Source organism: Talpa occidentalis, unplaced genomic scaffold (assembly GCF_014898055.3).
Source record: "Talpa occidentalis isolate TD23 unplaced genomic scaffold, MPIMG_talOcc4v2.1 talOcc4.15, whole genome shotgun sequence".
NCBI lineage: Eukaryota > Metazoa > Chordata > Mammalia > Eulipotyphla > Talpidae > Talpa > Talpa occidentalis.
This window is the reverse complement of record NW_023601543.1, coordinates 79,956,824-79,969,948: the sequence shown is the minus strand read 5'-3', so window position 1 is coordinate 79,969,948 and position 13,125 is coordinate 79,956,824. Positions and strand designations below refer to the sequence as shown.

The 13,125-nt window shown below is 39.2% G+C and overlaps 1 protein-coding gene across 6 annotated transcripts in view; it reads left to right on the top strand.

The window, feature by feature from the left end:
• PPEF1 (protein phosphatase with EF-hand domain 1) overlaps positions 1-13,125 on the top strand; it is a 124,166-nt gene that overhangs the window by 30,968 nt on the left and 80,073 nt on the right. For all 6 annotated transcript variants that reach the window (XR_008552039.1, XM_037512642.2, XM_054695821.1 and 3 more), the window contains one exon: positions 10,900-11,027. Coding sequence is in view for 5 of the 6 variants with exons in the window: in XM_037512642.2 (XP_037368539.1) it covers positions 10,900-11,027 (128 nt within the window). In the remaining variant the exon portion in view is untranslated. The remainder of the gene's footprint in view (positions 1-10,899; positions 11,028-13,125) is intronic.

Here is a 13,125-nt window from a genome sequence, read left to right as displayed (position 1 = left end):
AGCCCACTGGGACATGATGGAGGGTTGTTGGGGCACTGGAGGTGGGCAGGGTGTGAAAGTACACATTTGTAGAGGTTTGAACTTATAATCCCTGGAGCACATACAAAGATGTAAACCTACTTTACCTCAATAAACATAATTTGGGGAAAACAACAACAACAACAAAATTTTGCTTTAAATCCAGATGCTAAAAAACAAGTACTCATGGCCCTTGGTATCAGTTATAGCACATTCTTCTGGTTTTCCTTTATGTCTCTGAACTTTTTAGGAGAGCTCCACTTTCTCCCAACTTTTAAATACCAGGGATCCTCTGGGCCTTTTATTTTATCACTCTAAGTTCTCATTCAGTGATTTTATTTCCATGGCTAAAATTATCAGGATGTCAAAATGGACAAATCTTTCTCTTACTTTTTCCAAATCTTTATTTCAGCCCTCATTGTATAATCCCTGGCTTGTTGGCCTCAATTGGGAGCCATTTTCCTTATTCCATTTATTCATTCTATTTTTGTTGAGGTAGCATTGGTTTAAAACTCTGTATATGATTTAGAGGTATAGGATCATTTAAACAAGTACTTTGTAAAAGAAAATCACTTTCTTCTTTTGAAATTATGACTCTTCTCAATAACAACTCTTAATTATGATTCACGTTTTGTTATGAGAATGTGTTGAAACAAGTTCTCTGGATGTTTATATAGGGTTGGTACTATAAACACATTGATTACCTGCATGAATCAGAAAACTAAGCAACTTTATTATTTACACCAGTGAAATGCCTCTTTATCTTTTTCTTTATTTGCTGTGTTATAATCCATCTGTGCTTTAGAACTTTCAAGTATTGTGAGACTCTGACAGGGAATATTTAGATATATACTCTAAATTCATGAGCCAGTAGAAAATACTGTAAAGTTCCACCTTCCCATTTATGTTATTTTTACCGACTCCTAGCCTTTGCTAGACAATTCACAAAGAAATCAGCTTTATAGTTGGATTCTGTCCATTGTTAGAAAATCCTGCTAAGAGAAATACTTCTCAACTCAGTGTAAGAAAGGGCAATATCTCGGCCAATTGCCACTTGTTCCCTGAAATCAGATCACTTCTATGATTATGACTTCATGTGGCATTAGTTTTTTAGCAGCTGCAAGAGACAAACATTAAATACTGATCATATCTGACCTTAGGTGAGTAAGTGTGGCAATATAACTCAGATTAGTAATTAGTAATGAAGGAAACAACACAGAATTGCAGTCAAGACATTTAATTTTGTTTTCTGAGGAAGGATTAGAGGTTATTATTGAATTATTCAATTGAACATATTTTCCACAAGAAAATATTTTAATAATTTAAAATGAGATTAAATCTTTTACATAGCTACATTTCTTAAACACTTAAGAATATGATAGTTTTAAAAAATGATATATTCATGATGTTTCTTGTAGGAAATTAACATGGCAGGAAGGTCATTGCTACTTATAAATTGTTGTTCCTCATGATTTTACTGATTTAGCCTATTATTTTGTATTGTGTAGACAATGCTTCGTGTTTTCTTGAACTGTGGGATAGATAAGAGTTACAGTTCTTATGGAACCATCCATAAGATGGCTTTATGTAGTCTTTATGCTGTTTCATCGCTGTGTTGAATAAAATAGGGCTTAAAATGTAGTCCTAAAATATGAAAGGAATGAGTTAGGAAAATGCTGATGTGGAAACACTATAGCAATAATTGATTAGGCAAAAATCATCAATGTATGTTTAAGAGAGCAGAATGTATACAAAGTTCCAAAGTATAGTCCTGCAAATAGTTTATTAATTAAGGGAAAAGAAAGTACCTCTACAGCAGAGAATTTTAGGTGGGCACCACCTTAACCAAGTGGTCCAGGTTCCTGTCACCAACAATGGGACAAATTAACATCATTGCCTAATGATAAAATGTACTTGAGAAAGACTCATCTCTCTTTTTTTTTTAATCTACAGTCAGAAGCGCAGGAGGGTGAGAGAATTCACCAGAGTGGGGGAATAGAATAGGCAGACAGACAAAGTACACTACCGAGGGGAGCAGCAGGCGGCAGGAGAGGTCTGCGCGCCATGTGGGACCCTCACCCAGTAGCCGGGGATCGAACCAGCGCTGCAGAGGCTGCGGGCAGCTTTGCAACACAGTGCTCAACTGCTGCGCCACTGGGGAGGCCCAAGACTCATCTCTTATTCCTACCAAAATATAGAGACTGAATCTAATCATGAGGAAATAGTAAACAGGATCAAATTGAGGGATACTTTAAACACTTGGCCTGTATTCTTAGAAAATTTTGGTGTCAGTAGAGAGAAAGGCTAAGAAATTATTTTAGAATAAAGGAGAATGAAGACGTAATAATGATGATGTAACTGTGTAGATAACAAAGATGCATATGTGAGAAAATGTTAAAAATCGTACTATTCTTATCATTTCCCCATGTTTGAAAATATTTCCAAAAATGTTAAAACTATCCTAGTCCTGTACAACCTGAGATAAGTTTATCAAGGTTGTGGGGATTGCAGTCTCGCCTTAGGCCCTTTGTTAGCTCTTCTTTGTTTTCACTGCCCACCAACTTCCTCATCCATTGCAGACTCTGTGCCATACTGAGCGTTTTCACTGTGCATGTGAATAACCCCCAATTCAATGGCATCTGGACTCCTTGACCTCCTAAACTCTCTAATTTCTTGATCTTCATCAAACCTCTGGATCTTAGACCCTTCCTGTCTATTTCCCAGCACCCTCTTACCTTCACTTTCTCCTCCATCCATCTTCTCCCATCTTCTGCTGGCTGTCATTTGTGCCAGTTAACAGATCATATTCAGTAATCATATTTTAGGTAATTTAAAAGATAAGTAGTAGGTGAAATATTTAATATTCCTAGCCAATTGCTAGCAAATTTTGGCTATAAGTCCTTGATGGGAAAGCCATCCTTGGTGACTTAACTTGGAATTTTCTACAGGGATAATTCAGTTTTTTTTTTGCTTTGCTTTTTAGCAACTTGTAGAGTTTATTTTCTTTGTCCAGAAGCTTCTGATTTAAATGTTCACATTTGCACATCCTATTTTGTCCTTGAATGGTTTCCAGCTTTGCTGTGTGCAATACTAGCTAGGCTGCAGCTGTGGCATTACAAGAAAATAGAGGGATGAATTAGAGTATTTTATAACTGGAAAGGATCTTAGATATCACATAATCCTAAATTCTCATTGTTCAGATGAGAAACTGAGGACCAGAGAGGCTAAGCAACCTGCCTGAGGTTACACAGTTGGTGCCTGGTACAAATTCAGGACTTATTTTTATTATCCCATGGATGGGTTGATGGGTAGGTGAGTACATGAGTAAATAAAAAATTCAAGAAATGACTCCTAATCCTTGCCCTTTTCTGACCTGTGGGAGGTCAGAGGTTTACATGAATGGTAAAATTATGATCTCTTCTGTCTTCTATCTTCTCTCTTCTATCTTCTGTCTTTGGGGGAAATGATAGTTTTATTTAAAGTGTCTGTCATTGCTTGGAGACTGAGCTTCATGTTTTACTCTGAACTTTTAGGTTCTGAACTTTTGGGTTCATTTCCCTTTTAAGAAAAATGCTTTCCATAACCAAGATGAAAATGTATACATTGTGCAAAAATGAAAAATGATGGTATCTCATGGTAGTTTTGATTTGCATTTCCCTGATGACAAGTGATGTTGAACATTTTTTCATATGTCTGTTGGCCATTTGCATTTCCTCTTCAGAGAAGTTTCTTTTTAGCTCTTCTGCCCATTTTTGGACTGGATTATTTTCTTTGTTGTTGTTGAGTCTCATCAGCTCTTTGCAGATTTTTGTGATCAGTCCTTTATGATTAGTGTTGGGTGCAATTTGAACACTGGATGTTTAAAAATATTAAGGAATGTTTCAGATGTAACATTGGCATATGGTTTTTTTAATTAAACATTTTTTTGAGATAAAAAAAAAAAACAAAAACCCTGACTTTTGAAGGACACTAAAAAAAAAAAGAAAAATGATATAAAATATATATAAAAGAAAAAAAGAAAAAAATTAAAATAAAAAAAATACTTTCCAGGGGCAAGGACACTGTGCATTCTTGCTCTGCAGGGGTGCTGGAGTATGTGGATGAGCGGGCCTCACAAGGCCCTTGCCTTGCTTGCTGTGTAAGAAGCAGGCTTTGTGGCCATCTCCTGTCCTCTTCTTTGAGTTTTTGTCCACTGAAGTTGGAAGTCTCACTGGAACAATGAGATTGTGGCAGATGACAAATACAGAATATCTGTGAATAGAAATAATAGTGCAAGACATGGTCCCAGCATTGAGTCATACCCTGCTCTCATCATGCCTTCACCAGCTGAAGAAATAGATGCTTTTCCTCTGCTTTTAAAACCTTTTGCCACTAGATGGTTCATTCCCTTTCCAGTTCATTTGAATTCATTTTAATCGACTCTATCACATTCTGCCCCTCTCTCTTTCTGACTAGATGTCAAGCCCCTTAAAGTTACATTAATTATTCACTCCTCCTGGTGCCTCTTCAGGAGACCTCTGCCACTGAATTTCAAAAGCAAAGTCTTTAAATGCCTTATTCTGAATATGAAGCTTCTTATTTAAAGAACTGTCTGTCAAATGCATTCCTATTTAAAATACAAAAACAAACCAATCATAAAAAAAAAAAAAACTCCATTGGTTAGCATGAAGAGAAGCACAAGACTAAAAGTCTTAACTAAACAGGGATTTCATTCATTCATTCAACAAACATTTATTGAGCACCTACTATGTTCCAGAGACTTTTCTACACTCAGGGGTTATAGCAGATAATTGGACAAGACCAAAATCCCAGCCCTCATGGAGATTACATTCTAGTGGAAGGAGAGAGAGATAATAACACATAAACTAAATGTATGCTATATCCAATGGTAATCGATGATGTGGAGAGAAAATAAGAAAGGAAATAGGTTGTGAAGGAAGAGTGCTGTTTTAAAAAGGGGAAAAGGACTCACTGAGTTTACATTTGAGCCTAGAATTCGGACTGTAAGGAGTGAGCCCTGGAGTTCCTGGTTGACCCAACTTCTTGTTCCTAACTTTTGGGTTCTGAAATGCTAGCCTGTTCATAGTAGTTTGTGAAATTTTTAATGAAATTATCCTATGTATAAATAGGAAGTCTTTGGGGGCACTAGAATTTGTTAACCTGAAGAGAGACAATTATTAATTGCTATTCCAGCCTTTAAAAAAAAAAGTTGCTGTCATTTAGTATTGACTACTTCCTATATGAAAGGTTATAGGGATATGTGCTAAGCATTTTATATTAATAATAAATTAATATAGGGGTATCCCCGGTGGTGCAGCAGTTGAGCGCTGGGCTGCGAAGCTGCCTGCAGCCTCTGCAGTTCCAGTTCGATCCCCGGCCGCCTGCGAGGGTCCCACATGGCGCGCAGACCTCTCCTGCCGTCCGCTGTTCCCCTCAGCAGTGTACTTCGGTCCTTCTGCCTGTTCTGTTCCCCGCTCTGGCTCTGGTGAATTCTCTCACTCTCCCGTGCTTCTGACTGTACCCAGTGCTTGTATAAATAAATAAATAAATCTTTAAAATAAATAAATAAATAAGATATTACTAATGCCTATATAAACACATTATCAATACATTATTGTGTATTATTGCAGTAGCACTGGAAGGTATTCATTCATTCAACAAATATGTTTTGCCCAGGTGCTGGGGATATAGTGGTCAACAAAATAAAGTCCCTATTCTCATTTAATTTAGCTTAGAGGGGCAGATAGGCAATAAACATATAAACATATGACTATATAGAATGACAAGCAGTAAAAAGTGCTATGGAGAACAACTGTACAGATAAAAAGTATAGGGAATGTGAGATGAGGAAGGTGTGGGAGGGGGATATTATTCTATATACGGTCTCATTATTTTATGGCAAATTCCAAGTGCCATCTGCATTGAACAGAATAATGGCTATGAGTCCAGGTTCTGCAATTACAGGGATATCTAGTTGACTCCACATTCTTCCATTAACAAATGATATGACCCTAACCCAGTTATTTCGGAGCCTCAGTTTCTCTGTCAAATAAGGATAATGATACTGTATAGGAATGCCTGGCACACAAAAAATGCTCTGAATTTATTTTTAATTTGCTCACTGAGTCCCTAGAAAGATACTTAAATTTTTTTTGCAAAATACTATGATGATTGCTATCAGAGAAAAGAACCCATTAAAAAACAAAGAACCCCCTCCCCAGACCCCCCAGCTTGACAATAAAGAAACCACCTATGCTGGGCTCAGAAAATTGATCAGGTAGCTTATTAAACCTGTGCTGTTGCTTCCTTTTATTTTTTAATTTTATTTATTTATTTTTTTTTCCATAGAGGCATGTTCTATTTATTTATTTATTTGTTTGTTTGTTTGTTTGTTTGTTTTTGTTTATACATGCACTGGGTACAGTCAGAAGCTCGGGAGGGTGAGAGAATTCACCAGAGCCAGAGCAGGGAGCAGAGCAGGCAGAAGGACCCAAGTGCACTGCTGAGGGGAGCAGCGGGCAGCAGGAGAGGTCTGTGGGACCCTCCTCCAGTGGCCGGGGAGCAGCCAGGGATCGAACTGGTGCTGCAGAGGCTGCAGGCAGCTTCGCAACCCAGCGCTCAACCGCTGCGCCACCGGGGAGGCCCTGTTGCTTCCTTTTAGAAACAAAAATAGAAGGCCCTTGGGACACATATGGCAAGAGCTTTTATTTATTTATTTTTCTGCATAGAATTAATGTGACAGGGAAGACAAGTCCTGTTACGTGATGAATCACCAGGACCGAAAGCCAGACTAAGCTATCCAACAAGTTCAGAACTAGAAGACACAGATCTTTAACTCTGTGGGCAGGGTTGGGGGTTGTGGAGCCAGAGACCCCCTTGGGTAGGGTTTGTCATATCTGGGCTCTACCCTTTGCTATTTTGGAGGTTTCTGCTCCAGAGGAAGGTCTTCAGCTAGCTAGATGGCCCCAAGACCAGTGAGGACTCTTAGGAATGCGGTGAAGTTTTAGAGGTCTGCAGTTGGTGTGCCCAAGCCTGCCCTGTGATCTCCTTCCCTTTCCTCGGGGTGGGGGTGGGGGCACTGTGGAAACTGCATGCACAAGGAGCAACGTTTTATCAGCCACTGCCCAAGTACTTAAAATCCCTATGTAGAGCTCCAGGAAGGGCCTGAACTGGAGTACCCAGGAAGTTGGAGGCCTGAGGCCTACGCTGAACCTACTTTCCCCACCTCTGTGGGACTAGCTCACTAGGCAGGGTCTGTTTAGGAGGCAGAAGCCACAAAGTGATCTGAATAGAGGATGCTGGATGTGAAGAGCTGCTACCTAGGTAGCAAGTTGTTCCTGGGTAACTGAAAGGGCTCCTGCAAGAGAACTCTTAAGTATAGGGAGGAAGCTGCTGTACCTCCAGGACTGAGAACAAAGGGAAAAGATTGGAATCGTTAAAGTGTAGAAACTTGGAGGCGGAGGTCCTGTAGAACTGAAACTCAGAACTTTGAGAAGGACTATTCAGCTGGTGCTGGTGCCTCTGAGGGGCTGCGGTGAGGCTGGCTTTGCAAGTGCTGGGTAAACTGCAAATTGAATCCAGAGACTACTGCAAGGAGAAACTGCTGCAGGGAATGTGGAGCAGTTGCTAGTTTACAGGAACAGGGACAGGAAGGAGGCTATCCTTGGTCCCCTCCTCTAGCCTCACCATCTCCCTCTACCACTCGTCTTGGCAGAGTTGGACAGGGAGCAATTGGCAAAGCTGAAATGTGGCCTACGGAGTCCCAGCCTCGGCAACAGTGATGGAGTAGGCAAGTGCTGATGAGAGCTGACACATGATACCTTAGTATGTGATGTTCATGTTCAGGTGTACGGGCTCAGGTATAAGAGTGCAAGCAGAGAGAGAAATGGTGGATTCTCAAGTAGGGGTTGCAAACAGCTTACTGACTTACTGACTTTGAAATAGAGGAGGAAGTGCAAGAAGCAGGGAACTGAGTATGGTTGTCTGTCTTCCAAGGCAGAGTATTCACACTCATTAATAGCCCATGAATGTATTGTGTGCTTACCAAACAAAATAGCAACTCCTCCACTGGCAAGTGAAGTGGGTTCTGGCAAGGGTCTAGACAGAAGCAAGGCAGAGATAAGAGAGGACTCTTAGATTGCTTTTTCCTCATGTGGGGAAGGACTAGAACAGTAGTTTATATAATGTGTCTAGCTTAGTGTCAGGTACATAATAAGCATTCAGTAAATGGTAGCTATTATAATTCAAAGGAAGGAAAGGTATAAATAGATTAGGGACTGAAGTAACTGGCCACAATGGAGAGAACCAGGGTTTGGACTGAGAAAATGTTAGTTCATACTAGGTAACTTTGAACAAGATGAACAAGATGCTTGCCTCTCTGAACCCAGAGTTTCCTTACATGTATCATGGAGATGATAATACTCTGGGGACTAAATGTCTTATAGTAGACCCTTAAATATGGTAGCTATTTTGTTCCATTAATAACTATAGAAATAATAATAAACTTGCCTATTTATTATTGATGCTGCTAATGCTAATTAGAAGAGATTTTTAGTGATCATACAATAGATTCCACTACATCATTGTACAAATTAAGAAACTGAGGCACAGAAAAAGGTCAAGAGATATGAACATTAAGAGCCTAGGGGGCCTCCCTGGTGGCGCAGCGGTTGAGCACTGGGTTGCGAAGCTGCCAGCAGCCTCTGCAGCACCGGTTCGATCCCCGGCTGCTCCCCAGCTACTGGAGGAGGGTCCCACATGGCGTGCAGACCTCTCCTGCTGCCCGCTGCTCCCCTCAGCAGTGTACTTCGGTCCTTCTGCCTGTTCTGCTCCCCGCTCTGGCTCTGGTGGATTCTCTCACCCTCCCGCGCTTCTGATTATACCCAGTGCATGTATAAACAAAACAAACAAACAAATAAATAAAACATGCCTCTATTAAAAAAAAAAAAAAGCCTAGGGAATGGAGTCGGAGTCAGTCAGACCTGTGTTCAATTTCTTGCCATTCATTTCCACTCACTGGCTAAGTGACCTTAAGTCAGTTAGTCTCTCTCAGCTTCACAGTGTGGTGAGGACTATAGGAACGAATCTACTGCCTGGCATTCCGTGAGTACTCAGTGGCATGAGCGCAGCAGTTGTGTTGTGCTTGGTGAACAGAGAGCCTTTGAGGCCCCCTGAGGTGAGGGTTGGTTGGTCATGGCAATGACTGTCCTATAGAACAGGCCTTTCGGGTGAACCTGGGCTCTCCATAACATGTTGAGAACACCGGAGATTTCAGTCATGGTCTTACAATTCGTTACTTTGCAATAGCGAACAGATCCCTTGATTTCTTCTCCTGTGGTTTTTCCCTATAAAGTTCCTGTTACTTGACCTTATGTTTATTTTCTGGGTTTTCTGGAAGCTGAATAATGAAACAAGAGTCTCTGAAACCCAAGAGCCTTGAAGAAATTCATAAATAAATGCTGTCTGATGACTAGTGTCTACTTGGTGAACCACAGAAGTACTAAACCAAGGATCCTAGAGGCTGGATTCCTGCTTTCAGAACTCAAATTATTCTTGTTATAGTTAATTCTTAATTTTTATGCATTAATGGGAAAATTTGTAGCATGAATAAAAGGAGCCAGCTGGTGTTGATTGCTCTTAACTCTAAAACTTAAAGAAGGCATAAGAGATTATGTTTTAAATCTCATCTCTCACTTTATTTCTTTCTTCAATACTATGAAGCTACCTGATGGTTCAAAGGCTACCAGCCCCAGGAGGGAGTCAGTGTGCCTGAATAATCCACAAATAAGACGATATTTGTCTCTACAGTTGCCGTTTGTTTCACATGCGTTTTATATCACCACTGGGCTAAGCTCTTTCATTTATAGTATTTCATTTTGTCCCCGTATTACCTCTATAAAGGAGGAAGATGTTTTCTTTTAGCCTTCTGTCTTTAATCAATTAAACCTCAAGTGCAGGGGTGGAGTCAATCATATTTCTTAATTCATTGTACATTGTCATTATTGGCTGTACAAAACCTTTTCTTATGTTAGTTCATTTGCTTAATCCCTTCTATCCATGTACCCCATGCTCATTCATTCTGCCCCCCCTTGTAATACTGAGTGTAAATCTTTGCCTTTATATATTCTTATGAAATGTATATTGTGTTTTTGTGTATGTGTATTTTAAACTTATATGAAGTGGTATCATGTTATATTTCATTCTGTCTTTAACTTTTTAAATAACTATTTCTAAGCGAAGCACTGTTTGTAAGACCCATTCAAGTTGCTATGGGAAGCACTATTTATGCTTCCGTTTGTGCTGTAATATTCCATAGTGTGTACTCACCACAGTTCGACATTTTTCTTCCTCATGATGGACAGCTTGGCTGTGTTGGTATCAAACTTCCTACTGCCACAAACAAAGAAGCATTGTATCCTCATATGTCTCCTTTGTGGACTGTGTGATAATTGCTTTGGGGGGGTATGCCGTGGGATTACATATGCATAGTATATGTATGCTTGTATGAATAGCTGTTGCAATTCATAGGACATACATGGACTTCATAGGCCTAAGTAGTGCTAGGGGAAACTTAGACTTTGAGAGTTTTATTAAAACTTAGCCGAAGTCATATAGATGGTCATTAGCAAAGTTGGGATTTAAATTCGGGCAGTCTTGCTGAAAAACTTTTCTTCTTAATGGCTGTGCCATCACTATTCACTGAATATTTGAGACTTGAGGACATTTTGCAAAAACATAAAGGCAAATCTCATTGTAGTTTTTATGTTTCCAGAACCCAGAAATGGCCTGCTTTTTTCCTGAAGCGATATCCCCCTTCCCACCCATCCCAATAGCTGTATAGTAACTGCTTTTCTCTGACTTTCATATTCTCTGGGTCTGCAGCGCTGAAAGCCGCACTTATCATCCAGAACTGGTACCGAAGTTACAGCGCTCGGCTGAAGGCCCGACAGCGCTATGCCCTCACCATCTTCCAGTCCATTGAATATGCTGATGAGCAAGGACAACTGCAAGTATGTTTTGCAAGCTCATCTCTCTTCTTTTGGTAAAATGCTTCTCTATACCTCTTGTTATTGAAAGAATGGAAGTTTGGGTCCATTTTAAGTGAGGGGACCTTGGTGAAAGGCTTTAACAGAAAATGGAGTGACATTGTCTTAGAACCGGTTTTGAGATGAGAGTATGATTTGGGAAGAGGATGGTTTTTTCATTTCAGAAGTTCACATTCTTAAAAGAGTGCCACCAGATGCCTAGTTAACTAAATAGAAAATGGTCTAATTCTACTTTTTTTGTACATGCCCCAATAGAAAGTAAAGTTGTTACTTTGTGAAGGATAAAATACTTGAAGGAATTAAAAAATGGAATAATTTCCTGGGGATACATCTATGAAAGTTCTGGAAAAAAATTTGGATGGGCAAGGAAGGTCTTTTTTAAGTTTGCAAAGACTAATATAAATCCAGTTTTAATGGTTATTAATAGAAGAAAAAAACCCTTTTTAAAAACAAAAAGATTTTGAAAATATCTCCCATGTAGTTGTTAATAAAAAAATCAACTTGTAAAGCAATATGTAGAGTTTTATTCTATGTATGTGAAGGAAAATTAAATGTACAGAAAAAGTCAGGGGAAAAATATATAGTAAAGTGCTTTGAGTGGTTTTTTCTGAGGACAGGAATGGTCTTCGTGGGTGGGAGAAGACTTCTCATTTTCATTCTGTGTTATTTGTAGTTTTGAGCAATCATGTAAATTTATGTTACAGAATTATCTAAAATAATTAAGAAAATTTCAAAAAATAAAGAAATTGCTGGATTTATTCTTTCAAGCTAGGACAATGCTATACTTTGGTGCAGTCAGATACTCACCTTGACAGATTGGGAGCACAGTGTTGACTGTCCTTTTAAGTACTGTAGAATACAGTGATGCATGTAAAGGTAGAGTGAGCACTCAATTGGTAATCTTTATATATAAACATTCCAGTACTTGTGCATTTTTAAAACTGACTCTTTATGATAGATTTATTGAAATACAAGTCATCCATTTAAAATATAAAATTCACAAAGTTGTATAAACATCCACACCATAATAAATTTTAGGACTTTTTCATCATCTTCCAAAAAACTATATCCATTCCTCAGTGGATAGATCATTTGAATTGCTTCCACTTTTTTCTATTATGAATAATCATGCTTTGAATATCTGTGTGAAGGTTTTTATGTGTACATGTTTTCAGTTCTCTTGGGTGCATGCATTAGGAGTGGAATTGCTGGGTCATCTGGTAATTCTGTTTAACTTTTTTAGTAATTACTAAACTGTTTTCCAAAGCAGTTGTACTGTTTTACATTCCCACCAGCAGTGTACAAGGGCTCCAGTTTCACCACATCTTTTCCAACACATGTTATTATCTGTTTTTGATTATAGCCATCCTTGTGTATTGAGGTGGTATCTCGTTATCTCATTTGTGGTTTCTGTTGACTAAATTGAGAAATCCATCAATAGCATTAAAATCATATATTTTGATGTTTGTGTGGGAAGTCTTCCTTCCCTCAACTCCCAGACCTACTCCTAGATTGATAGGGTTCCTTAGTGTTCACTCTTCATGGGAGGGAGAACTTGGAAAAAAGTTAATTGCACTGTGTACATGCAGGTCTTTGCTGAAAATTGGTAGTCATAGAGGCAGCAACTAGGTGATGGTTAGAATGTTGGTGGATTTCTAGCTTTCCCTCTTACCCTCCTTCCTTCGCGTCCTCTCTCTTTTCTGTCCTTTTCCAAATATATTTGACATTTAACAGTATCTAACTCTTACTCATACCACCAAAAGGAAAAGGAGAGCTCGTACTGAACAAAATCTAGTATGTCTTAGGTTGGTTTCCTAGAAGCAGAGTCTGAGTACTCTGATAGAAGTGATTTCTTGAGTTAATGTTCTCAGGAAAAACCTGTAAGGAAATGAGGAAGGCAAGATAGGACAGGAGGAAAAACTAGGCAAAAAGATGGCTTCCAGAGAAGTCTGAGGTTGACCTGACCCCAGTGGGAATGTGCAGGTGTGAAACGCATCCCAGTTTGTACCACACGTTGGCAAAGGAGATAGAGAGCGAGGCTGTAATACCCTTGCTTCAGTTA